This window comes from Hippocampus zosterae, chromosome 10 (genome assembly GCF_025434085.1).
Source record: "Hippocampus zosterae strain Florida chromosome 10, ASM2543408v3, whole genome shotgun sequence".
In the NCBI taxonomy this organism is placed as follows: Eukaryota; Metazoa; Chordata; class Actinopteri; order Syngnathiformes; family Syngnathidae; genus Hippocampus; species Hippocampus zosterae.
Genome location: NC_067460.1, coordinates 3753564 through 3779468, shown reverse-complemented (window position 1 = coordinate 3779468; position 25905 = coordinate 3753564). Strand labels below are relative to the sequence as shown.

At 41.7% G+C, this 25905-nt stretch overlaps 2 protein-coding genes across 7 annotated transcripts in view; both read left to right on the top strand.

Annotated features, from left to right (window-relative positions):
- The first annotated feature begins 454 nt into the window (after positions 1-454).
- mrps23 (mitochondrial ribosomal protein S23) lies at positions 455-5016 on the top strand. The gene is made up of 5 exons (XM_052079112.1): positions 455-580; positions 1924-2103; positions 2224-2301; positions 2441-2573; positions 4444-5016. Exons 1-5 carry the CDS (start codon positions 537-539, stop codon positions 4573-4575), a joined length of 567 nt encoding a protein of 188 aa, XP_051935072.1. The 5' UTR covers positions 455-536; the 3' UTR covers positions 4576-5016.
- A 4479-nt stretch (positions 5017-9495) lies between these two features.
- The window catches only part of LOC127609107 (centrosomal protein of 164 kDa-like), a 34301-nt gene continuing 17891 nt past the window's right edge, over positions 9496-25905 (top strand). For 2 of the 6 annotated variants that reach the window (XM_052078824.1, XM_052078822.1), the window contains exons 1-16: positions 9496-9654; positions 9899-9982; positions 10203-10314; positions 12487-12700; positions 12928-13092; positions 14558-14665; positions 14765-14845; positions 15150-15248; positions 18372-19208; positions 19691-19744; positions 20021-20142; positions 21421-22059; positions 22527-22658; positions 23865-24051; positions 24152-24226; positions 24271-24414. In XM_052078824.1, the coding sequence (XP_051934784.1) occupies positions 9904-9982; positions 10203-10314; positions 12487-12700; positions 12928-13092; positions 14558-14665; positions 14765-14845; positions 15150-15248; positions 18372-19208; positions 19691-19744; positions 20021-20142; positions 21421-22059; positions 22527-22658; positions 23865-24051; positions 24152-24226; positions 24271-24414 (3048 nt within the window). In that variant the 5' untranslated portion in view covers positions 9496-9654; positions 9899-9903. The remainder of the gene's footprint in view (positions 9655-9898; positions 9983-10202; positions 10315-12486; positions 12701-12927; positions 13093-14557; positions 14666-14764; positions 14846-15149; positions 15249-18371; positions 19209-19690; positions 19745-20020; positions 20143-21420; positions 22060-22526; positions 22659-23864; positions 24052-24151; positions 24227-24270; positions 24415-25905) is intronic. The other 4 variants (XM_052078823.1, XM_052078825.1, XM_052078826.1 and 1 more) reach the window with 4 other exon arrangements.

The window sequence follows — 25905 nt, the reverse complement described above, 5'->3', positions numbered from 1 at the left end:
TTTTGAGTGTTCAATCAGCCTGCCATGCATGTTTTATGGTATGTGGGAGGAAACCAGAGTACCCGGAGAAAATCAACGCAGGCCCGGGGCGAATATGCAAACTCCACACAGGGAGGCCGGAGCCGGAATCAAACGCTGCACCCCTGCACTGTGAAGTCAATGCGCTAACCACTGGCCCCACCGGGCCGGCCCTCATCAAAAACAATCAAACAAAAAAGACTTTGGGACAACAAAAATAGGATTGGATTGGATTGCTTTATTGTCATTACACATTCGTGCCACGAAATTATCACTTAACAGGCACGCTCTGCACAAGAAACATGAAAAAACAATGACGAATGTACTGTCTTGTTATTATAATTACATTTTTATAATCAATTGTAAATTAAAAATAAGTTCACGATTTCAACAACTATCATAGGTCATTTGACAATAATCCGTGGTACTTTATTCTGAAAGAGGTGAAAGAATTACCGGAAGTTGTTCTGACGAGAAGACAGATGTTATAGTGGTCCAGCTGCATCAAAAAGAGCTCAATGGCTGGGAGCAGGCTAGAGAGGGTAGGAACCGTGTTTTCGAGGTAAGAAAGCCCTTTTAATGACCTCTTTGTTTTGCCGCTTACCCATATTGTAGCACCGGAGTCAACGGTGGTTAACGGTGTGGCTCATGTGAGAATAGGCCTGAAATAACATCTTATGAGGGGCAATATCTGTTCAGCATTATTTTTGAGCTATGGTGTGTTCTTTCAAAATGTTTACCTCAAGTTGTTACACAGATTTTATGACAACAGTTAATAATGTAGCTGATTTATGATTCAGGTTATACATTTACACGTGATTTGAAAAATTTCAAGCGCATTTAAGACGTGGATTTTGATGACGACATCGAACTGCGACAAAAGCAATGTATTTACTTCCAGAGAACTTTCAATAATGGCTACCCGGTTTTTGAATCGGTGTGCATTGTTGAAAATAATACTGTAAAACAAAACATTGAGTTTTCCAAATTTAAAGAATTGCGTCTCGCCCCCTCAGACTGAATGCTCGTCAATTCTTTTGAAGGACGCGGTCAAGGCACGATGGCGGCCTCCCACCCGGTTTGTGCAAATTGTACGGCAAAGCAACTTGGACAAAACATGAATTCACTACCCGATTTGCAACCCTGCTTGTAAACGTGTACACGGGCTTTTAAACGTTTTTACTGAAGATGAAAAATAAGATGAATAAATCACTGAAATAACTGAATGAATGATTCACTTGAAAACTATTTGCATCCCTCTCTAAAAGAATAGCAAATAATAAGATAAGAGAGAGATAAATCATAGCAAAAACGGTGTTTACTGTAAAGTGTATTTAAGATGTCCTTTATTTGTCCCACACTGGGGAAATTTACAGCAAGCATTTGTAGCAAATTAATGATATTAGGTGTTTAAATTGTTTCCAATTTCCATAACATTTAGTAATTTGGTCTGTGCTCTCATTAGAGGTTTTGAATTCAGGTCCCAGGGATTAACCTGCGCTCCTAAAATAAATAACAATAATACTTGCTCCACAAAGTTAGAAATGTGAATCTCAAATGAAGGCATTGATTTGCAAAAGTGCTCCGCAAAGGAAAAAGAGCCGATTATGCTTATAATCTGGTTGCAGGTCTGCTTGTAAGTTTACATATACTGACATAATTTGTAGACAATGTGGCTAAGGAAGCTTCATTAATTTATTTTTGGTTAATTAGCAAGCTAACGCATGACTTTATCCAACAAGTAAATATCTTATTAAAGCCATGTATTTAGCATAAAGTTTTTTTGTCCAAGTGGTGTTAATTTCTGTGTTTTAGAATTTCTTTGACCTGTCTAGTGGTTATTTTTAATTACATTGGTGTTTAATTCAACATCAATAACGAATTGTGCCAAAATGTGATTAACAGGGTTCGGGATCTAATGCGCTCTGGAGTGATAAAGCAAACGGAGAAACCTATCTGGTATGATGTATATGAAGCTTTTCCACCAAAACGGCAACCACTCTATGTGAAGACGCGAACAAGAGTCAGGGTCAATAAACCAGACCCAGTGCCTGAAATCTTCTACACGGAAGATCAAGTTAGAGCGTGAGTAAATATCAGTATTTACCATTTATTGTCATAAAATGTTGTTTATCTCATCAGTTAATTTCATCAAGAGAATAAAATTACCGGTATGTAAACATCTATGTCTAACTCTGATTTCAGGAAATTTTATGACAAATACGGGGCTGGTCCTCGCCCTTTTGATCTTTCCAAATCAAATTTTGTCTCTGTCTGTCAAAGGTATGTATTGTATTTTCTCTACTTTAGGGTTCAAAGTAATATTTTATGTTTGAGGGTTTTTTTTGTAATAATGGCACACTTGGATGGGGGCTACAAAATTTCCTTAAAATTTTCCTTAAGATTTTGTATCCCACTGTAGGTTCGTAGACAAGTATGCTGAGTTAAAGAGCATCCGAGAGTCATCCGAGATGGATGACTCTGTTCTGTTTGAGGAGACTGCAAAGGCTTTACTTGCAGAGGGCATCATACTGAGAAGGAGAGGAGCATCAACAGTAAGTCCTCAAGGTCTATGATGGCCCTTGACGTACGTTGTTTTGAGGTGGCAAACAGCTCAAAATGAATGAGTTTGAGCAGTAGCATAAGAATATGTTGCTACACAGAACAAAATGTCACGTGCTGTTCACTGTTCTGCATTTGATCACAGTGTAACCTAGGTCCACAAACTATTTTTTTTTCTGAGACTCAGTTTACAATCTAAGAGTGAGTAGAAATGGGAATTAATCTGTTCCAAACCCAGAACCAAATTATGTTTGGCTTTTTTTGTGAGTTTGGTCAAAAAGAAATGTAGAAATAGATCAACTCTTTATTGCCTATTTGTTCCTGCGAATATTGTTCAGGAGCACGGCGTGCTCATGCAGTGTGCGGGAGCTTTCCACCAAGGCTGCTTTTGACAGCAACACAAATAATACTCAAGTTTAGCTGTTTGTTAACAGTAAAATTATTAGAATTCATACTGGACTATATGTACACACCATTTCCACATTTTGACTACGGGAGGTGTGTGAACATTGCTCGTCTAAAGCAGAGTGATAGTACCAAACTTATCAAAATATACTCGCAATCTGTTGAAATCAAGTTACCATAAATATCATATTACCATATTATTTTCTCCAGTTATCCAAGTGTCGGCCAACTGATCGAAGCATTTATTTAGCTATTAGCTGTATCATAGAACATATCGGTGCTCTCCTGTGAAAAACACGTCTGTTCATTTTTGTCATTTTAAAAATTTTACATTCACGGGGTGTCCGCGCTTCGGACACCCCACAAAGGAATTTTTTGTTGTTGTTGTTATGGTTCATTACAACACATTTTGACCTCCAGCAAACCTAATTTATAATTTTCTTAATTTTTATAAATAAAGGAATATAATGACTGCAAAGCATTTGTTTCATTTCACCAAGTAACTTCATGCAAGGAGGTAACGGTATATCTCCATGCAGTCAGTAAAGCTCACGTTCTGTTACGTGAAGTTATTTTGAACAACTAAATGCATGTAATAAGAAATAAACGGCATTATATGTTTATAAATAATGTTTTGCGATTCACGGTCTATGTCTCCATGGGGTCATCATTGTCAAGTGACATCAAATTGAAGTCATTGGTTGATCCAGGAGTCTTTTTTTTTTTTAAATATATACATCTTTTGTTTCCCCTGGCCTTCCACTTCAAACGGGCATTTGAGTATACTTTTCCTCAATGGAAGTTGGAAATGCCCGACTTCGCACTTTCCTTGAATTCAGCAATAGATTTTCAAGACTTATTTGGACACGCTCAAACCAACATTGTTTTGAGGGCACAAAAACAACCCTGAAATAGAATAGTGTTATTGTCACCTTTCATGGTGCAGATGCAACATATTTGAGCTGATGAAAACAAAAGACAACCAATAATAAAATAATAATGACAAGGATACACTACGAACTACAGAATGAGGATAAGTGTTCCCACGAAGCTTTGTGATGGAGAGCTTCTTATGGTTGGATGCCTCACATGGACAGCAGTGGAGAGAGGGAGTGAGAGAGTGCAGCTTTGTGTCTCGCCAGGGAGTTGAGCAAGAAAGAAAGATGGGCATACTACCTTTGTTGATTCAATAAGTGTCTCGCTGAATCTTTCCACAGGAAATACATCTTGAGCTGTCGTGCATTGCTAAATAGGACTTAACACTGATGTTGGTTAGTGGTGGACTCTGGCATATAGATGTGTATCCTGGATTTATGTATTATCAATAACAATACAGTACATCGCAAGCATGAGAGTTATGCATAATTTCTTTACATTTTCTAATAACCCAGTTAAGAGGAAGGAACTTGAAACTACAACTTTGTACACATAATCTTGGTTTTGCTTTCTATTCCACAGTTGGCAGCAGACTCCAGGGATCCAATGTTGGGGCTGAAGTTGACAGCCATGCTAGCAGAGCAGCAGTCACTTGCCGATGACAGCAAGCAACAGCCAGAAGAGCATGTGTCACACACGACACAAACCTCATAGAACTTTAGCTTTCTCCCTATCTGGAGGCTCTTGGATTCTCTTACAAATAATATCATGATGGTCAGACAGGGGTGTACAAACATTTTCAATCAATGGCTTCCTTTAGAAAAATTGAAGAGGTCACTTTTTGTGATATAAAACATGGTAAAAATCAGTCCTAAGTTAAGAAATGCCAAGTAGTTAATTCCATTCTCAAAATTAAAGAAAACCGTATGTATCAGGTTTTTGTTGAATTACAGCTTCACATTATGACGCCAATTCAAGTATCCTTAACGAACCATTAATGAACCATGCCACCAGGCCACTTTCAATAAGTGCATAGATACAACAATTGAGTCTGAACCACTTTTTGAGTGTCGGTATGATGGATGATTCAATGTATGTTGCATGGAAACTATGGAAATAAGATGTGAGAATAAAATTCTTTCTACCAGATAAAAAGAGCGTGATTGACAACTATTTATTAAAAATGTCTCATTAGCTTTTGGAATCAATGTGAGGAAAGGCTTCAGCGATCCGAATATCTTTTGAGCTCAGAAAAAGTTAGCTTCTCTGCTACAGTGGCGGTAATTACGAAATAGTAAATTAAATTCCAAATCATTGTAAAACTTTATATTTGAGCATCAATAACAATCCACGGGTCTGACACCAACTGGACAGCATCAAGGACAGGTATATGGAATCAGAAGAGGTACGGCAAGTAGAACATATGAGCAGTAAAGGCAATCATGGCTTCCAGAAAATACTGCCCCTCAGTAGCGGAGAGAAGGATGCTCACAGTCGCTGATACTCTTAATCATTTTTAATAACAAAATAAGTAATAAACACACGCATTCAAGGAGTTGCTGTTCGCCACAACTCACGCCCATGCGCTCCACACTCAGACTAACTCCCGGAGCCAATATTACCCCCAACCTGGCTCCTCCCCTCCCTATGATGTCACACAAATACATCCATCCATCCATCTTCTACCGCTTATCCGGGGCCGGGTCGCGGGGGCAACATCTTTAGCATGGAAGCCCAGACTTCCCTCTCCCTAGCTACTTCTTCCAGCTCTCCCCGGGGGATCCCGAGGCGTTCCCAGGCCAGCTGGGTGACATAGTCTCTCCAGCGTGTCCTGGGTCTTCCTCGGGGTCTCCTCCCGGTGGGACATGCCCGGAACACCTCACCAGGGAGGCGTTCAGGGGGCATCCGAATCAGATGCCCAAGCCACCTCATCTGGCTCCTCTCGATGTGGAGGAGAAGCGGCTCGACTCGGAGCCCCTCCCGGATGACCGAGCTTCTCACCTTATCTCTAAGGGAGAGCCCGGACACCCTGCGGAGAAAACTCATTTCGGCCGCTTGTATCCGGGATCTCGTTCTTTCGGTCACGACCCATAGCTCGTGACCATAGGTGAGGGTTGGGACGTAGATCGACCGGTAAATTGAGAGCTTCGTCTTTCGGCTCAGCTCCTTCTTCACCACGACAGACCGATACAACGTCTGCATCACAGCAGACGCTGCACCGATCCGCCTGTCGATCTCTCGCTCCCTCCTGCCCTCACTCGTGAACAAGACCCCAAGATACTTAAACTCCTCCACTTGGGGCAAGATCTCCCCCCCGACCTGGAGGGGGCACTCCACCCTTTTCCGACTGAGGACCATGGTTTCAGATTTGGAGGTGCTGATTTTCATCCCAATCGCTTCACACTCGGCTGCGAAACGCTCCAGTGAGAGTTGGAGAGCCCTGTTTGAAGGAGCCAACAGCACCACATCATCTGCAAAAAGCAGGGATGCAATACTGAGGCCACCAAAACGGACCCCCTCAACGCTTCGGCTGCGCCTAGAGATTCCGTCCATGAAAGTTATGAACAGAATCGGTGACAAAGGGCAGCCTTGGCGGAGTCCTACCCTCACTGGAAACGATTCCGACTTACTGCCGGCAATGCGGACCAAACTCTGACATAGGTGGTATAGTGACCGAACAGCCCGTATCAGGGGGTTCGGTACTCCATACCCACAAAGCACCCCCCACAGAACTCCCCGAGGGACACGGTCAAACGCCTTCTCCAAGTCCACAAAACACATGTAGACTGGTTGGGCGAATTCCCACATACCCTCGAGAACCCTGCTAAGGGTGTAGAGCTGGTCCACTGTTCCACGGCCGGGACGAAAACCAAACTGCTCCTCCTCAATCTGAGGCTCGACTTCCTGACGGACCCTCCTCTCCAGCACCCCTGAATAGACCTTACCAGGGAGGCTGAGGAGTGTGATCCCTCTGTAGTTGGAACACACCCTCCGGTCCCCCTTTTTAAAAAGAGGGACTACCACCCCGGTCTGCCAATCCAGAGGCACTCTCCCCGTTGACCACGCGATGTTGCAGAGGCGTGTCAACCAGGACAGCCCCACAACATCCAGAACCTTGAGGAACTCTGGGCGGATCTCATCCACCCCTGGGGCCTTGCCACCGAGTAGCTTTTTAACCACATCGGTGACTTCAACCACAGAGATAGGAGAGCCCACCTCAGAGTCCCCAGGCTCTGCTTCCTCCAAGGAAGGCATGTTGGTGGAGTTGAGGAGGTCTTCGAAGTACTCTGCCCACCGGTTCACAACGTCCCGAGTCGAAGTCAGCAGCGCCCCATCCCCACTGTACACAGTATTCGTGGTGCACTGCTTCCCCCTCCTGAGACGTCGGATGGTGGACCAGAATTTCCTCGAAGCCGTCCGGAAGTCGGCTTCCATGGCCTCACCGAACTCTTCCCATGCTCGGGTTTTTGCCTCGGCGACCACCGAAGCTGCGTTCCGCTTGGCCAGTCGGTACCCGTCAGCTGCCTCTGGGGTCCCACAGGCCATAAAGGCTCGATAAGACTCCTTCTTCAGCTTGACAGCATCCCTTACTGCTGGTGTCCACCAGCGAGTACGAGGGTTGCCGCCACGACAGGCACCAACCACCTTACGGCCACAACTCAGATTGGCCGCCTCAACAATAGAGGCACGGAACATGGTCCACTCGGACTCAATGTCCCCCGTCTCCCCCGGAACATGGGAAAAGCTCTGTCGGAGGTGGGAGTTGAAACTCCTTCTGACAGGGGATTCCGCCAGACGCTCCCAACAAACCCTCACAATACGTTTGGGTCTGCCAGGACGGACCGGCATCTTCCCCCACCATCGGAGCCTACTCACCACCAGGTGGTGATCAGTTGACAGCTCCGCCCCTCTCTTCACCCGAGTGTCCAGAACATGCGGCCGCAAATCCGATGACACGACCACAAGGTCGATCATCGAACTACGGCCTAGGGTGTCCTGGTGCCAAGTGCACACGTGGACACCCTTATGTTTGAACAAGGTGTTCGTTATGGACAATCCGTGACGAGCACAGAAGTCCAATAACAAAACACCACTCGAGTTCTGATCAGGGGGGCCGTTCCTCCCAATCACGCCCCTCCAGGTCTCACTGTCATTGCCCACGTGAGCATTGAAGTCCCCCAGTAGAACAAGGGAGTCCCCAGCAGGAGTACTCTCGAGCACACCCTCCAAGGACTCCAAAAAGGGTGGGTATGCTGAGCTGCTGTTTGGTGCATATGCACAAACAACAGTCAGGACCCGTCCCCCCACCCGCAGGCGGAGGGATGCAACCCTCTCGTCCACCGGTGTGAACCCCAATGTACAGGCACTGAGCCGGGGGGCAATAAGTATGCCCACACCTGCTCTGCGCCTCTCACCGTGAGCAACTCCAGAGTGAAAGAGAGTCCAACCCCTCTCGAGAGGACTGGTACCAGAACCTAGGCTGTGTGTGGAGGCAAGTCCGACTATATCCAGTCGGAACTTCTCTGCCTCACACACCAGTTCGGGCTCCTTCCCTGCCAGAGAGGTGACATTACATGTCCCAAGAGCTAGCTTCTGCAGCCGAGGATCGGACCGCCAGGGTCCCCGCCTGTGGCTGCCGCCCAGCTCGCATTGCACCCGACCCCTTTGACCCCTCCCACGGGTGGTGAGACCATGAGAAGGCGGACCCACGTTGCCTCTTCGGGCTGAACCCGGCCGGGCCCCATGGGTGTAGGCCCGGCCACCAGGCGCTCGCCAACGAGCCCCACCTCCAGGCCTGGCTCCAGAGGGGGGCCCCGGTGACCCGCGTCCGGGCAAGGGAAACTGGGTACCATCGATTTTATTTGTCATAAGGGGCTTTGTGAGCCGTGCTTTGTCTGGTCCCTCACCTAGGACCTGTTTGCCATGGGTGACCCTGCCAGGGGCATAAAGCCCCAGACAACTTAGCTCCTAGGATCATTGGGACACACAAACCCCTCCACCACGGTAAGGTGACGGCTCACGGAGAGGCACACAAATACAAGAAACAGATATTACAATACTTCCAATTACTACTGCCGGTTCAATGAAAGACCAGTGAGAAATAAACTAATGGGCATACTGTCACACTTTAATGTGTATTCATTTCAACCCGCATGTTACGTTAGATACAGGCGTTAAAAAACAAAACACAAAATTCAAATATATGGCTGTTGGAAAAAAAGACAGCTAAATATAACGACTATATTGATAAATATAATTTAGAGTGAGGTTTGGGTTTTTTTTCAAGCTGCGTAAATAAGATAAATGATACGGCCACATTTGAAATAGGAAATATGCGATACAAATGTTTTTATTCTTTTTTTGCCGCTTTGGACATGCCGTTCTATGTTATGACTGCAAACGTGTATTTTCTGAAAAATAAAACATATTACAATACAACATTAAAGCCCGACACCTGAATTGTAACAATACTTTAGACTTTTAGAGTGAATTAATAGAGAACAGAATCTCGTACAGGGTATACAGTATTCGTCCAGCGTGACCTTTGCTTTATTTATGAATACTGTAGACGTCTTGAAGATGTTTAGAAATCTTTACGATGTTTCCTGAATGTCTCACGCGGCTCGGCCAATAACAGCCCATTTCTGGCCATCAATAGGAAACCAAGCTAGCGTCCATGGAGATGTTCCCATTTGTATAAGCTTGTCGTTTTGCGTCCTTCGCAAAAAAAAAAGCCCCCTTTCCTGAGTTGACAGAATCTGAAGAGACAAAGTACAGTCGGTAAATTTGAACGTAAGCTCCTTGGCCACCCACAAGCTTTAGTTTTGGACCTGCTTATCGAGCCACAGCTAAATGGCGCCTAGCTATGTTCAATGTACTGTATTTGAGACGCTCGCCATTCTACCGATTCATGCGTAGTACATTGTTTAATTATTACCCTTAACATTACTTATTTGTTGACCTCTGAGACATTTTTTTTGCTCTAATGTATAAAAAACATACCGCGTTCTTTTGATGCTTACATTTCTACCTGCAGTAATCATGAGCGCGCCTCTTGTGATTGGTGACCAGCTCATCCTTGAGGAGGACTTTGATGAAAACTATATTCCCTCTGACCAAGGTACACATAGAGCATGTTTTTAAAAAAACCCAATAGTATACTACACTGAATGATGTCATAATGTACAAACATTGGAGATAAATACGAAAATGTATTTATTGTGTTTATTTGTTGTCACGTTTGACCGTGTCTCAAGTCATCCGTTTTGAATATTATTATTTACCTCTATTATTTTAAACTCCACTCTTTCTTTAACGTGTTATTTTCCCCATCTTATTAGAGATCAGAGAGTATGCAAAGGAGATAGGCATTGATCTTGACAATGAGACGGAGCTCATGTGGCTGGCCAGGGAGGGAATTGTTGCCCCTCTTCCACCGGAGTGGAAACCTTGGTAAGTCAGGGGATGTACTCATCTCAAGTCTCTATAGCATTTTCTTAGCGAATAAAACACTGTAATCCGTGAAAAGACATTCGGATGTGGCATTTGAACAGGTAATACAATGCTATATGTGTATTTTGTATGGCCATAACTTGGTTCATATTAAAGATTACTCAAATGTAATTGTTACCGTTAATTGTCTGACAACCCAGTTCAAATCACTTTTTGACCTCTAACCTATATACAGCACATAACACCTGCTTAGTTTAGGTTTCAGTTCAATTCACCTCATTTCCTATTGCTGATTTTAGACTAACCAGCTATTATAACTACAGCATTTTCATAAACATTATCAAGAAGCTAAATGGGATAGCTACATTTTACAAACAGTTGTCAGTGTAATGCAGTACAGGTCTACAGTAATGCAATATATGGTTTGCTCAATTAATAATGCTTTGGGATTCTACGGTTGGCTGGCGACCAATCCAGGGTGTACTCTGGCTCTTGCCCTTAATCAAGGGGGATAGGCTCCAGCACACCTGCTACCCTAATGAGGAGAAGTGATATAGAAAATGGATGGATGTTCTGACAGTTTAAAGTCAGACTGAAAATTGACAAAATTCCTATGGCATGGATGGTTGGCTTCCACAATCAGGATTTTGAAACCAATAACCGATCACTTACTTAAAAAAATGGTGAAGGTAGACCAATCTATCCAACCTATTTAAACAACTTGTTTCTTCACTGTATAGTTGACCCCTGTTCTTTGTAGGGGATTAGGATCAGACCGATGAGTATCTTAAAATATATTAATGTTCAAATGCATGTAGTGTATAAATGATCCGCTGCACAATTATGATGTCTTTGAAGCAAACAAAAAATAACCACGTACTGTGATTTTATTTGTACATTTTTAATTTTTTATTTTACCCCTTTGCCCAGGTTTTTCTCACATACAGTAAATATTCCCCATTCTGGCACCAAACTGCCGAACAGCAATCAGCATTAAGTGGAACAACTAATTTTGTGCTTGTTTTCACAAAAATCAACTTAAGCAAAGATTTTATGATTATGCTACCATATATTTGTCCTGCATGTCATTCCCCAAAATCCCCAAATTAATAGGATGGCTCACTCAGCTCTATATATACACATTTGTAACACTATTGAGTATTGACAATATCATACGATAGTTTTTAGAGGGCAGATATTTTGTGACAGCCCATGTACTTCAAACAAACTGTCAATGGTTCTTGTAGGGAAAAAAAAACACAGTGTACTTTTGTGATTTCTGTGTTGCTGGCAACTTAAATTGAAATCTTTCATTGCTGATTCAGCAAACCAGTCAGAGAAGTTTTCTTCTTCTTTTAGATGAAACACACCTATTTCTTAACTCTAATTTAAATGTTTATTCTGATTTTTTATTACTCGATTTGGTTTAGGTTTTAATCACTGATTAAAGAGTGTTCATAAGACAATCCAATATCAAGTTCCTCGGTGTTTGCCTCACCTTTTTCCATCCATCCATTTTCTCACCCGATTATCCTCACAAGGGTCACTGATGTGCTGGAGCTTATGACAGCTGTCTTCAGGCAGTAGGAGGGGTACACCCTGACCTGTTTGCCAGGCAATCGCATGCCTCACTTTTTAAGTATCATAATTTTTTTGTGATTGAGTCCAAGCAGAAAGTATACAAAATCACCCTGAACAATTAATCCTGTCGCACATCTTGTGGCACAGTGAGTCATTAGTTTTCGGACCACAATGTCGCAACCATATTTGAACAAACGTGGTATGCTTTGACTCATGATTCATTAATTTCATTCTCCATATTTCTCTCGTCACACAAAATTTTGTGTTTTGTGTTTTTTCTTTTTTCTTTACTTTTTTGGGGGGGGGGGGGAAGAAGGGGCTTGATTTACATTGCTGTCGAGTTGTTTGTGCACATTAAGAGTAACTAAATCAATATGGTGAATTAATCCCTGTAAATGTACTGTGCTGTATCTGACAATAATGTACTTTGTGGAATCTGGCCAATGACTGACTGTTGTAGACATGTAAGAGTGGCAGCGCCACCATCTATTGAGCTTTCTTTACCATCTGCAGCGAGCTGTCAGCAGCAGGCCACCACCAAGCTACTTGAGTCAGTATCATTTCCGTTACTTGTTGTTGTACTCCCTGCAGCCAAGATGTTACAGGAGACCTCTACTATTACAACTTTTCTTCTGGTGAGTCCACTTGGGATCACCCCTGTGATGAGCACTACCGCCGCCTCGTTATACAAGAACGTGAACGCCTCCAGCGCACTGCTGTCGCCAAGGGCTCAGGGCCCAAGAAGAAGAAGAAGAAAGAAAAGGAGAAAAAAAATAAAAAGAAGAAGGATGCAGCCCAAAGTGGAGTGAGTGGTTTTCCATATTTTCATTACAGCAGAATTCAATACATTGAACAATATTAAGTAATACTTTTTAGCATCATTTTCCAATGTGCAAGAAACAGACAGAAAACAAAAATCAACCCAGTCAAAGGTTTTTTTGGGGGAAACGATCACTGCCAAAACAGAAAGATAACATTTATGTGTGACAACTTCTGACTTTGCAATTGTATCCCTCTCTTTCTCCTTTGTAGGACCTGAGTTCAACATTGGGGTCTTTACCTCCTCCATTAAGAAGCCTGGCTCCTCTCGGGGGTCTAGTTGGTCCCGTCCTTGGCCCAATCTCTGGATCTGGATTTCCACGCTCTATTGGGCCTGGAGGGCTTGAACCCCTCAAAGCATCTCCTGGGCCTCTTGGGGTAGGCCATAATAAATTATGCAATGGGTCGTATTCAAAACTACAGTGGGACCTCCAAATGTAAATGGGGAAAAAAAATGTACGATTTGGAGCTCAGCCATATGTTTCCTAGATGGGTGAATGAATTAACTATGATGATAACCACAGAACCGGAAATGGAATTTACTCCAGTGTGGGAGAGCAACTGACTGACTATAATTAAATTAGCAACAGAAACAATATCCAGTGGTACCTCTACTTACAAAATTAATTGGTTCTGGAAGAAATCTCTTAACTAGAACATTTTGGAAATAGAGATGTGTTTTCCATGTAAATGCCCTAATCCATTTTATTTTTATTCTTTATTCAAAAAAGAATAAAGAATAAAAATGATGGTCATTTAACTTTTAACTGCGTCCTGATTGTTTTTTGATCGCTTTAGTCCATGTTCTCTCTCTGCTTGCTTTTGTCAGCTTTTAACAATCCTTCAAAAATGTCTAAGGCTAACATCAGTATAGTGAGCGATTGCCCGACTGATGAACACTTGTTCTGGGTGGTTTACATTACTGGGTGGTTTACATTATGTAAAAAAATCGGAACGTCTCATGACTCGAAGGGTGAATGACGAGGACGCTGGAAAGACACATTTTTATATATTCATCTGTACACACAAATAGACACATACGGTAGAGGTCCCTCTTAGCCAATGTGATGCCAGGATGATGCTCAGGAATAGCCAATGGCAGAGCGGCTATGAGTATGTTGCATTCAGGAAACTCGTAGCTGCGAGCAGCAGCCCATACTGTATCTTTAGTATCTTGAAATTTCTTTCGTAACGTGTATATTTTCCTGAACATGAACATTGGCACTTCCTGATACTTTTTTTGTTTTGTATTTATTAAACCGTTATTTTATTTTTTTCCAAAATGCACTAAGGAGTGTCACCCAAATGTCATTGTATGTAATACAATGACAATAAAGGCGATTCTGATTATGATTCTGACTATACAGCGCTTTAAATTCGGATTTTACAATTGCTCAGATCACTTCTTTTTTTCGGTGTATGTATTTATTCATTTATGCACTTGGTAGTTCCTTCAGCCAGAGACTGTTACACCCGCGCTGCAAGAAGGAGAGATACCGACGCTCGTTCCTACCAACTGCTGTCAGGCTGATGAATAAAAAATAACAATAAACAAATAAAAAAATAACAGGCAGCCATTTTAAACCTACTGTGTCACTTGCTCGGTTTAAAACCTTCCAACTTAAAACTGTTCAGCACGTACAGCAATGAATGCGTCAGCAGTTCCGTTTAAAATTTCTGCAGGAATTTTGTAGTTGCCATGTTATTGCGATTAATATTTAAGTCTCCCAATTTTTTCAACAGAAGGTACTGTTGACTTGTATTTCATTTTCATGCGTATGTGTGTGTTTATTTTAAGACTGTCTGCACTTAAAGTGTTAATTTCAATGACTCTCCTTGTAAGGCACTTCGTAAGAGCGGTGCTGCAAGTGTTTTAAGCTCCAAGAAGGAAGAAAAAGTATATCTTACCATGCCTGGCTTTGACGATGACGATGAAATCTTGGAAAATGAGGTGCAGTACAACTATTGAGCAATTACCTAATAGACATGGTCACTAAATGATGTGATTGTTTTTTTTTTTTTTAAAATGTATTCATTTTACTATTTATAGTCAAGTCAACCGTCTTCACATCAGCAACTGATGAACCTCCACCTAGATCTGGATGACCTCAAAGGGGGCATACAGTATGAGGTACACAGAACCCTAAAATCCAAAAGTATTTTGGTTTGTGTTATTGTATTACATTTTAGCTTACCGATGTCCTCTTCTGTAATAACAGGACTTTTAAATTTTTTTTACATGATCAGCTTGACTTGTTTGATATTGTTTCCCCTTATACACCTTACTCGATGACTTAATCTGTTTCTTGCGTGCGTGCGTGCGTGCGTGCGTGCGTGCGTGTGTGTGTGTGTGTGTGTGTGTCTGTGTGTGTGTGTGTGTGTGTGTGTGTGTGTGTGTGTGTGCTTGTGCATTTACATTCACACACGTGGGTCAGGACAGTGAGGCTAGTGCAGTAGCTCGAGCAGAGGAAAGGACTGAACCAGAAATGCAGGACATATCTGGAGGCCAGAGCTCTGAACCACCATCACGACAGGTATGTGAAACTTTTTTTTTTGTATGCAACATCATTTTGGTGATGACTTTACATTTTTAAGAAGTCATCTCAGGTATTGTCAGAGCTATTATTTCACCAATCAAGCAAAGTGACAACATTCACTACTTGCACAGAGTTAGGGATTATTGACAGAATGAAGTTTCTATATGAATCTAAAAATGCACTCTAACCTCTACAAGTTATCTTAATTTGACCTTCTCAAAACCTTTGGATGTGCATACTCTTCAATATTTCAATACATTTTGCACAATTTGCTGGTCTCTCAAGTAGCTAAATTTCAAATTCACAACCGCTGTTTGATCCATGAATTGGCCAATAAATTTCCCTGGTCCTATTAGAGTTGATATTTTAACAGTCTTCACAGTTGTGTTGTTCACATTTTGACATCATGAGACTAAGATGCGACTAGAGAAGTGGTCCAGCGCAACTCGCCACTGCGAGACTTTAAATAGGATATTCTCAGAGGAGACCACTGACCACTGTGTTACAGAATGTCTTCAGCAGGTGGCAACAGAGATAGAGAGAATGAAGAGCCACAGAGAGGCATCGAAGTGGATGTCATGGGAGAGAGAAAAAAAAACACCTCTTGTGAATTTTGCTTATTTATTTTTCCAGTTACTGGTTAGAGAACAGCAAATTATGTAAAAAGTACTGTTACACTGAACAGTTGGACATGTGCCTGAAAGAGTTTTGAGAACAAGTCAACTTCAGTTTGTAGTGCAATTTCGGTTCATCCTGAAAATTCACCTGGAAGCCAATCTTCCCTATCCTTGAGATTACAGTGTCCAAAAAGTTTTGTTGTTGTTGTTGTTTTTTTTGGGGGGGGGGGGGGTCTGTTTGTGTGTTTGTGTGGGGGGGGGGGGGCATTTGTTTTACAAAAACCGAGGCCATGAAAATTAGAAAGCTCAGTCCCCTTTAATCAGCAGCTCAGTATTTCATAAAATAAATAAAAGGAAGTCAACTTCTACTTCGTGGAAATGTATTTATGGGGGGGGGGGCAGGGGAGGATTTGGAACGTATGGCCCTCAAAAAGTGAAAGAACACAGTGGTGGAAGATTTGAAAAAAAATCATTGGGAAAATATATATATACCTGTATATGTATAATTTTTTTAATGATGTCTGGCTTTCATTTTGGACAGTGGTAGGGGATCATTGTCTTAGAAATTGTACATTTATTGAGCATTAATTATTTCTGCTTTCTCCGGTTTCTTTTTGCCCCATCTCTAGTCGGAATGAAAAATCCTACAATTTTGTTCTTCATGTTCATTAGTTTTTTTTTCCCCCCATGTTACATTAACCTCAAATTGAAAAGACACTCTTTCACACGCACTTGCAAAGCAAACTTATGAGACCACCTCCCAATATCAAGTATATGCCATAGCTTCTCTCAACTAGCAGCATTGGAAATTACCAACATAATGTTGTTGTCCCTGTCTTGGCTAATGAATGTAGAAGTTTTTAAAAGAAAATGTGCGTATAATGCAAAAAGTACATAATTATTGTTATCCAGGAATTTTCAAATTTAGTATTGTACAAAATACTGAGGAAAATAGTAAAAGCACTTTAATTGTTCCTTTATCAAGCTGTCAATTATAGTATATTATTTACATTACTGAAGAGAAAAAAATACTCTTCGTGGTTGAATTGATGTGCTTGCTTAATTTCTGACTACCTTACTTTGAGAAGAAGCAAGTACCTTTGGGTATAAAGAGGTGAATTCAGTTTGTCATTAGCGTTCAAAAATTTAAAACCTCAAGAGCTTGCTGAAAATTAAGTGCTTCATGATACTGGGTGGTGTAACAGATGATAAAATAAATTTATTGAGCCAAGTCGATTGCAGCATGAACTTGTTCTGATTTAGAAATGCTTGAACTCATATGCATTTTTTACGAATCACACCTGGAATAGTTTTATTGTCAGAAAACTCCACTGCTTTCCTTGCTGGCCAACTTTTGTCAGCATTCATCGCATCAGTAACTACCACCTGTTGTCTCTTGTTTTTAGTTCTGGTAAAATTGTTATTGTCTCTATGAGGGAAGAGTTGACATGTTTAAAACCTTTTCACCAATCTCTAATTGAATCATATGTTCATCTTGTGTATGCCATTTGCACCATGACTCAAGATGTGTTTTGGTAGCTTTTGTGCTGCTGGGACCTATCCTATGGGCATGGCTGCAACTGTGCCTTCCTCTTTGTCCTGCTCTCTACCTACTGTCACTGTTACTGTTTTGCCATCTAAATTCCCACAGTATTGTCATCCTCGTGTTTGTTTTATTCACCTTAATTTAACTGAACTCAACTCAGCTGCATTTATAGAGCATTTTAAAACAACCACTGCTGTATAGAAAGCGCTGTACATGGAGCAAATATCAGATATACAACAATAAACACTAGAACAAACGATAAAGACAGTAGAAAACACAAAAACAATAAAGTAAAAATTAAGTCCGAGTCATGCTGAGTCAAAAGCCAAAGAATAGAAATTAGTTCATATATATATGTAGTTCTACTTGCTATGACAAATTAGTGTGCCCGCAATTTTACGGCAAATACTTCACCTTCATTGGTCACGCCTGCTGCCTCTGATTAGTTGATTTTTTTTCAAGCGTGGTGAGTTCTTTAAACTCATATCAGATTTTAGAGGTACAAGATGGGGTTTGAGAAGTTTTTTTCACGCCATTTTGCAATGTCCAACAGTTAAAACAAATATAATAAGTGACTTTTTTGTTGCAAACTTGCACAGTTTTGATTTATCTATATATATTTTTTAAAAGCTGCGGCTTATTTAACAATGTGCTCAGTATACCAAACTTATATACATTTCGGTTTCTGCTTACATAATTATTTGACATTTTTTTAAACCACATGCATGTGTCTTCATTTAATATGTTCTATATTTTCCCATGTGTACTTACGATCATCTAAGATGTCTTTCAATACACCATCTGTCAGTCCTGCATGCATTTGTCAAGATTGTCACCACCACTATCTTTGCATGTGTGTTCAAATGATCTTGTCTTTGTCTGCCTGCTTCCCTCACCACCCCTTCCTACTTTTCTCTTCCTCGTATCTGTTTGGAATGGATGGACTGTTTACCCAAGGACTCTTTGAGAGGCCGCCGTTTATCCCCTCTGGCAGTTCGAAACCCGCTCAGTGAGACTGCGGTCGAAGGCGAAGAGCCTATTGAGGAGGCCGAGGACAAAGAAGAAGCCCAAGATAAAGATGAGGAAGCGGATAAAAAAAGTGGAGACAAAAAAAGGGATAATGGTGATGTTCACAACGAGCAAGGGGGAGGTCACGGGACTCTGGAAAATGAGCATAAAGAATCCAGTCATGATGAGAGTGACAAAAAAGGCAAAGGAGATGGTGGAGGTTTTGACTTTTCACTAGACCAGGACAATTTGGACAATATATGTGACAAAGATGGCAGACCTGAGAGAGTCCATCATGAGGATATCTTGGACAAGGAGAAGATGGAGTGTGCAGAGGTGATGGAAGGAGATGTGCAAGAGAAAGAGGAAGGCAATAATCTTGCCAAGGTATCCCCAAATAATGACAGAGATGTGAAGAAGACTGACCATGAGAGAGTTGTGCATAAGAGTACTGCAGATGATTCTGGTGGAGAAGGTGATTTGGAGCGATGCTCTTTGAGCCAGAGGAAACTGACAGACAACGAAGACGAGGTGTTGGAGAGTTGTGTAGCCAGTGATGATGGAGAAACACATGGGAACAGAAAAGAGTTGAAAGGCGAATCAGATGCCCAAAAGGCTCAATCAACATCTTTGAATGAGGAGGCCATGGAGATTTTGGAGATGGCAACAACTCAATCTGACCAGTGCAGCAAGAAGGCAAAACTGGGTGTCCTTCCAGTGTGTGACCAAAAGAGGAAAGCTGGCAAGATGGAGAGTGTGAATAATAAATCCCCCCTTCCTGCAGAGGTAGGGTTTGCCGATAAATCTCTGTGTGCGGTATGCTCATATGACTTGTTGCTAGCTTAACGTTCCAGGTACCTATCAGCTGTAAGCATGCGGTTTCAGTTTCCAAAAAGCCAACTCCAGTCTTTCGGAACACAGGCAGATATAAATTACAGTGCAGGCTGTTCATATTTTAGCGTTTTTTTTTTTTTGTCATTCACGTGTGATGTACAGTATCGGTCAGAGTCGGGATCCCACATCCTTTGTGATTTAAGCCGGCTTACTTTTCAGCATGCATGCTCACTTTGTTTTGACCACACGTGTTGGTTTACACAACGGAAGCATCACATTTGCAGCATTAATGCTTGGTCGTGTTATTTCTTCTCTAGACACTGCTTTTGTGATTATGTGCATTTGATAAAAGTGGCAAATCCATGTGTCCATGTCTACAATGGCTAAGTGGTTTCTTGTTAATTAGGTGATTTCGTGTGTGTGTGTAATTGCAGCATTCTGAGGCCAGTGACGACATTAAACCGGGGTCATCCTCCATAAACGTGAAGGTAGTGTGATTAAGCAGCGTGACTTCCATTTATCCATCACTCAGTCAAATGTTTATCACATGTGATTTTATTTTTCTCTGACCAAGTTACAGTATATCACTCCCCCACACTTTTTTAACGTTTCACCTTTGACAGAGGTTTGTGTTGCAATTGAGGGACGTTGTAGTTGGTCGTTATAGCATTGCTAAAGGAAGAAATGCTCAGTATGAAACCTACGCAGCGAGCTCCTATTTGAATTATTCGATAAACCTTTTTCTTCTAATTTGTCTCAAAAAGATGTCGGAAAAGGTTTTGGACCTTAATGATCTGTCTGGCTCCGTGAGTCCATTGGAGGATAATGATGAAGAAGATATGGAAGCTGAGATGGATAAGTGTATAAAAGGCAAGACTGCCAAGAGGTTAGTTGCTTCCATGCTGTTTATGGTAAACTGATGTTATACCATATCTACAGATGACTCCCTAGACACCAGGTACCATGTTGTGTTTCCACTCTGCCACTCATACTTCCTGAAAATTTCTACCAGACATAAGAAAGTCATGAATGTCACCAATGTTTAAAACTGATGAATGAATGAAAATCACATTTTGTGGTTTCAGAATAGCTACTATTCAAATTAATGTATTGGCCCAAATATAAGACGGCATTGATTATAAGACGACCCCCTCTTTTTCAAGACTCAAGTTTGAAAAAAGACTTTCTGAACACCAAATGTATTTTTATATAGAAAACTAGCTGGTTCGCCGCCCTCCGGGCGGCTCATCAGCTAGTTCCTGCGGAAGGCTGGTAAGGTGGTGGTTCGCCGCCCTCCGGGCGGCTCATCAGCTAGTTCCTGCGGAAGGCTGGTAAGGTGGGCCTTCAGCCCACAAAAGTGTTGTTGCTTGGTTCAACTTTTTGTTCATCTTCATTGCTTATCGCGAAAATAAAGAGATGTTTAGCTCTACTAAATAACTAACAATTTCATTGCAATGCTTGTGGGTAGACAACATTTTTTCGCTAAGATGCCCGCGCGATCGTAGTGAGCCACTGCCTGAGCGGCGCAGTGGCGGCGCGCAGCGGCGCGGTGAAGTAGGTACGTTTTGAAAAGGGACAGACGGAAGGACAGACCGCGTGCGGGACGACGCGCAATATTTTTATAGATAATTACAGTACATCTGAAACAAATAATTATAACAATATATTTGAGAGAAAAAGCATGTTATTTTGCCTCATTCAAATCTAAAGTGCAATCACATTCGTAAATGAATAGCTTTTGGTTTTTGAAATGTAAATGACATCATAACTTCTCCTCAGCTGCCGGTTAACCTGGCCGATCTTCGACCCACTTTTCTCCAGATTGTCACTACTTTTCTCCATTTTCTGTTATCTCTTCTATTATTTTCTTCTCTTTTCTTTCTTACCGCTAATTTTTATTCTTCTTCTTCGTGCTAGCACTATTTTTATTTTTATTCTTCGTGGCAGGGGTTCACTTTGGTCTAGGGAGTCAAGTTCAGCATTGGCTTCATTGATATCTGGCGCCATCTAGCGTCGTGGATGTGTATAATGTCGAGACCCCGAATATAAGACTCCCCCCACTTTTTCAATGCAAAAAAACACCGTCTTATATTCGGGCCAATACGGTAATGAATACTGTGACTCATTTTCAGAAATTAACTTTAGAAATGCACTTTCTCCACAGGCAGGCTGCAGATGAAAACAAACCTACATCTCCAAAAGTCGACATACTGGTGCTCCACCAGTCAAGTGTTCGGAATCAACAAACAGAAGCTGGTCTTAGCTCAGCTCTGAATCTGCACAGGCCTGAACCATCGAGACGTCGACTGTGCCGAACGTCCAACACCCAAATCAACGACGGAGAAACTGGCGTACGGAGTTCTGAGAGCCCATTAGAAGAAGGCTCAAACTTTGGAATCAGGAAAAGTGAGAAGAAAGAAGAGAGGGAGGAAGGAAATGAGTGGAGGAAGACTGAAAACGAAAAGAGTGTAAATGAGAGGAGCGGGGAGCAAGACAGGAAAAGTGGGGATGCCATTTGGGGAGTGGAGAAGAGCAAAGAGCAAATAATGGGGGAGAAGAAAAATAGATCGTTTGATCTTCAGGAGACAATGAGCAGAGAGGAAGAAGAAGAGAAGGAACGGTTGAAAAGAGAGAAGGAGAAGAGAATATCTCTCTTCATGGAGGACTTAAAGAGAGAGGAGGAGTCAGAGAAGGGCCGATTAATGCAGGAGAAAGAGCGAAGAAAGTGTCTTCTCCAAGCGGAGCTGAGAGACCAAGAACAGGAGGAAGAAAAGCTTACAGAAGAGAGCAAAGATAAACTGAGGTACTGTAGTTGTAATTATGATCTACTAGCAGAGAGGGGTCTAGACTTTCACAACTTTTGTTTTTTAACATCTTCTCTAAATTAAACTAAAATTTTGTGTGGGAAAGCTCATACAAAAAGGATGAAAAAATTCAACACACCTTCCCCATTACCTTTTTTTTCTGCTGAGCTTCTTTCAAATTTCGGTACGATATCCAGGATGGTAAAGTTTGGTATTTTCTAGAGTGTCAAAAATGTAGTAATTGTGATCTATATCGTCTATATTTATCACTTCTGACAGTTTTAAAACGTAAAAAATTTGGGGTTATTGTTTAGCAAAAACTAATGTTGAGTGCTATTCAAACCAAGATGTGTAAAGTCATTGCAATATGTAATTTACATGTTGCTATCAAATGACATTTTCTGTTGAAAAGAAGTCAACTTTAAGCTCTGTTTTTAGTACTTAATTTGTTTATCTGCCTTGTCAGGGCTCTGAAACAGCATCTTTTGTCCAAGAGGCAAGAAGAGGAGGCAAGGTTGAACGCGGAGTCTGACAGGATCCTGGAAGCACTGAAAGAATCTGCTTTGAAGGAGAGAGATAAGCAGCTTCATGAGCTCAGGTCAGAGTCACTAAGGTGCATGGGAGCAGTTGCTACATGCAGTTATTTTCAAAATGGGAAAACAAATTCGTCTCTCGTAAAACAAACAAACAAAAACATCTTTAAAATATTTTTAAAAATCTGAATAGGGGAATGTGTGGGTGCCACGATACAGGTATCTGTTAGGCATTTCATGTTGATTGGTAAGCTGTCACGGAAGTAGTCAGCCCTCTTAATATCTGTTTTCATTATCAATATTGTGTGTTCAGTGTTGCCCTACTCCCTGTGTGCTGCAAATAGGGTGGAGCAGCAGATGAAGTATGATGTACACATGCTGAGTATCACGGCTTATCCGTGGTGCTTCGACAATGACTTGACATCTGGAATACCCAGTGATTGTATCAGCGGTGACTACAAGTTGGCCAATGAGAGTGCAGTCAGATTCCGGGGAGGTGGGACTTCAGCAGACGGGCAAGCCACAGTGCAGAAAGAGAATACATTCTAACTGCGGTTAGGAAGTCCTGTGTGATTCTAAATTCTACCTGGAAGCTTCTTGGTGTTTTTAAAAGGAGGACATTTCCTAGGAAAATCACCCTACAGATGAATAATTTTTTTTTTTTATTTTATTTTATTTATTTTTTACGCTGAGAAGCTTCATAGACCACAGATAAAGTCCCCTGTTTAATTTGCCTCAGTTCAACTTTATGTACCATATTTTCCGCAGTATAAGGTGCGACGGAGAATAAGGCGCACCTTCAATGAATGGCCTATTTTAAAACTGTTTTCATATATAGGGCGCACCACATTATAAGGCGCAAAGAATAGAAGCTACTATAGTGGCTGCAGTTGCCTTATGAATCCACTAGATGGAGCTATGCTAAGGAATGCAATGCAATTTCAAAACAGCTTTATTTATATCGAGTTTTAACAACTGCTGCAACTGTAACAAAGCGCTGTACAGAACAATTAAAATACTACGTCCAAGAAATCTGAATATTGATCCATATATAAGACACATTAGATTTTGAGGCGCACTGTCGACTTTTGAGAAATTGTAATGCTTTTAGGCCTTATAGTGCTGAAAATACGGTAGGTCAAATAGCTTAATAATTATTCTGAGAAGTTAGTATTCATAAAAGTTAATAGATTCGCCTCAAAACACAAGACTGAACACGTGAATGTACTCAGACTATTTTATACACTATAATTCTTTTTTTATGTGTTCAGGGAAGAGAGTGAAGCCATGCTGAACGATTTGTGGATCACACATGCAGAAGAAAAGGCAGCAGAGCGTGACAAGTTGGAGACTCTGAATAAGGTGGACATTGAGCATCTAAAGGCTAAGTCAGAAGGAAAGGTGCAAGCAGAGAGAAAGAAACTTCAAGAAGAGAAACTAAACTCTTTTAAAAAGGAGGTGGTTGATTTTTGTTATGAAAAAACAGCAATAAGCATGTACACTCTCTATGACATCTTTATCATTTTGTTGCTGTCCATTTTTAATTATGTGCGAAAAGGTCAGTGGCACAGAGAGGAGGAGGGAGCTGATTGGTCCACGTCCTGAACAGCAGCTCACAGAGTACCACAGAGAGGTACTCTATTGAAAGTCAGTTCACTGTCACAAAGATTTCAATAGACATTTACTTTCCCCATGCAGCTGTCAGATTTGCTGCTAGAAGTGCGGGAAGAAGTGCAGCGCGACCATGAGAAGAAGCTGGAACAGCTGAGGGAGGAGCACAGAAGAGAACTTAACAACATCAGAGATAAACAACTGGAGGAGGTTAGAAGAACATATCTGCTCGCTTGTTGTGTTGAGAAAGATGTCTATCGAAAGCCATCTGTAATTTTGGTAAGCCTACGTTCAGATAATTAGATGTAGAAGCAACACTCCTCCGAACAGACCCATAAGCAATAAATATTGTGTACTATTTTGTGTCAATAGGCTTTTTGATTCATATTTGTTGTCATCAATTTAGGCCTGTTGAATTTTTATGATTAATAGTGACAATACATATTTTATTGTAATATCCAGATTTAGGTCTTAGGGAGTACATTTGTTATCGCGGGGCCAAGAATTAATCTGCAAACCCAAATGCATAAAAACAAATGCGAGTATCTGACACCTATGCTGAGGTTTGTCTACATCAGGGATCGGCAACACGCGGCTCACGAGCCGCATGCGGCTCATAACGCCCCTCGTGGCTCCTTAGAGCTTTTTGAAAAATGTTTGAAAATAGAAAAAGATGGGAGGGAAATATATTTTTTTGTTTTAATTTTGTAACGCCCTTCAATGTGGTCAAAGATGCATGCAGTCGCTGATGCAGTCTGTTCGCCTTTTAATAAACAAAAAGAGGCAGCAAGTAAAACACATTACATTCCAGCCGTTCCACCTACTACTCCAACCTAATCTACACCGACTCCAATAACCAAAAGGCTCTCTTCTACACCGTCAACAAACTCCTCAAACCCAGCGACAATATTTCAACCTCTTTCAACCGTTGACAAATGCAACTCATTCCTATCCCACTTTCTATCCAAAATCGACATCCTCTACAGTTCACTCACCACCTCACCTGTCCCCACTCCCTTCCTACCAGCATCCATCACTCCAACTACTTCACCTCTCTCTGAATTCACACCTGTCTCCATAGCCGAACTCATCAATATCATTTCAACAATGAATTCCTCCACCTGCACACTGGATCCCATCCCATCTTCCTTCGTCAAGCACTGCTTTCCCACCATCTCCCACCTCGTCATGAACATTGTCAACTCCTCCCTCAACTTTGCCTATGTCCCCTCCTCACTCAAACTGGCTGCCGTAACCCCCATCATCAAAAAACCCGGACTCAACCCTGACATCATGAGCAACTTTCGACCCATCTCCAACCTCCCCTTTCTGTCCAAAGTCATAGAACGTGCCGTCACATCTCAAATTAAAACCTACCTAAACAACAACCAACTTTTTGAACAATTTCAATCTGGATTCCGCACACAACACAGCACTAAAACAGCCCTCCTTAAATCACCAATGACCTCCTCCTCGCCTCTGACTCTGGCCTACTCTCCATCCTCATCCTTCTTGACCTTACAGCTGCCTTTGACACCATCAACCATTCCATCCTACTCTCTTGCCTACAATCCCTAAACATCACCGACAAAGTCCTTACCTGGCTACACTCATATCTCACAGACAGGAAACAATTCATACACATAAACAACTGCTCTTCCTACACTGCCCCACTGTACCAAGGTGTCCCCCTGGGTTCTG

Coding starts and splice junctions, on each gene's coding strand:
- mrps23 (XM_052079112.1), top strand. CDS start 537: ATGGCTGGGAGCAGGCTAGAGAGGGTAGGAACCGTGTTTTCGAG. Junction 2,104..2,223: donor ACGGAAGATCAAGTTAGAGC/GTGAGTAAATAT, acceptor CTCTGATTTCAG/GAAATTTTATGACAAATACG. Junction 2,302..2,440: donor TTTGTCTCTGTCTGTCAAAG/GTATGTATTGTA, acceptor ATCCCACTGTAG/GTTCGTAGACAAGTATGCTG.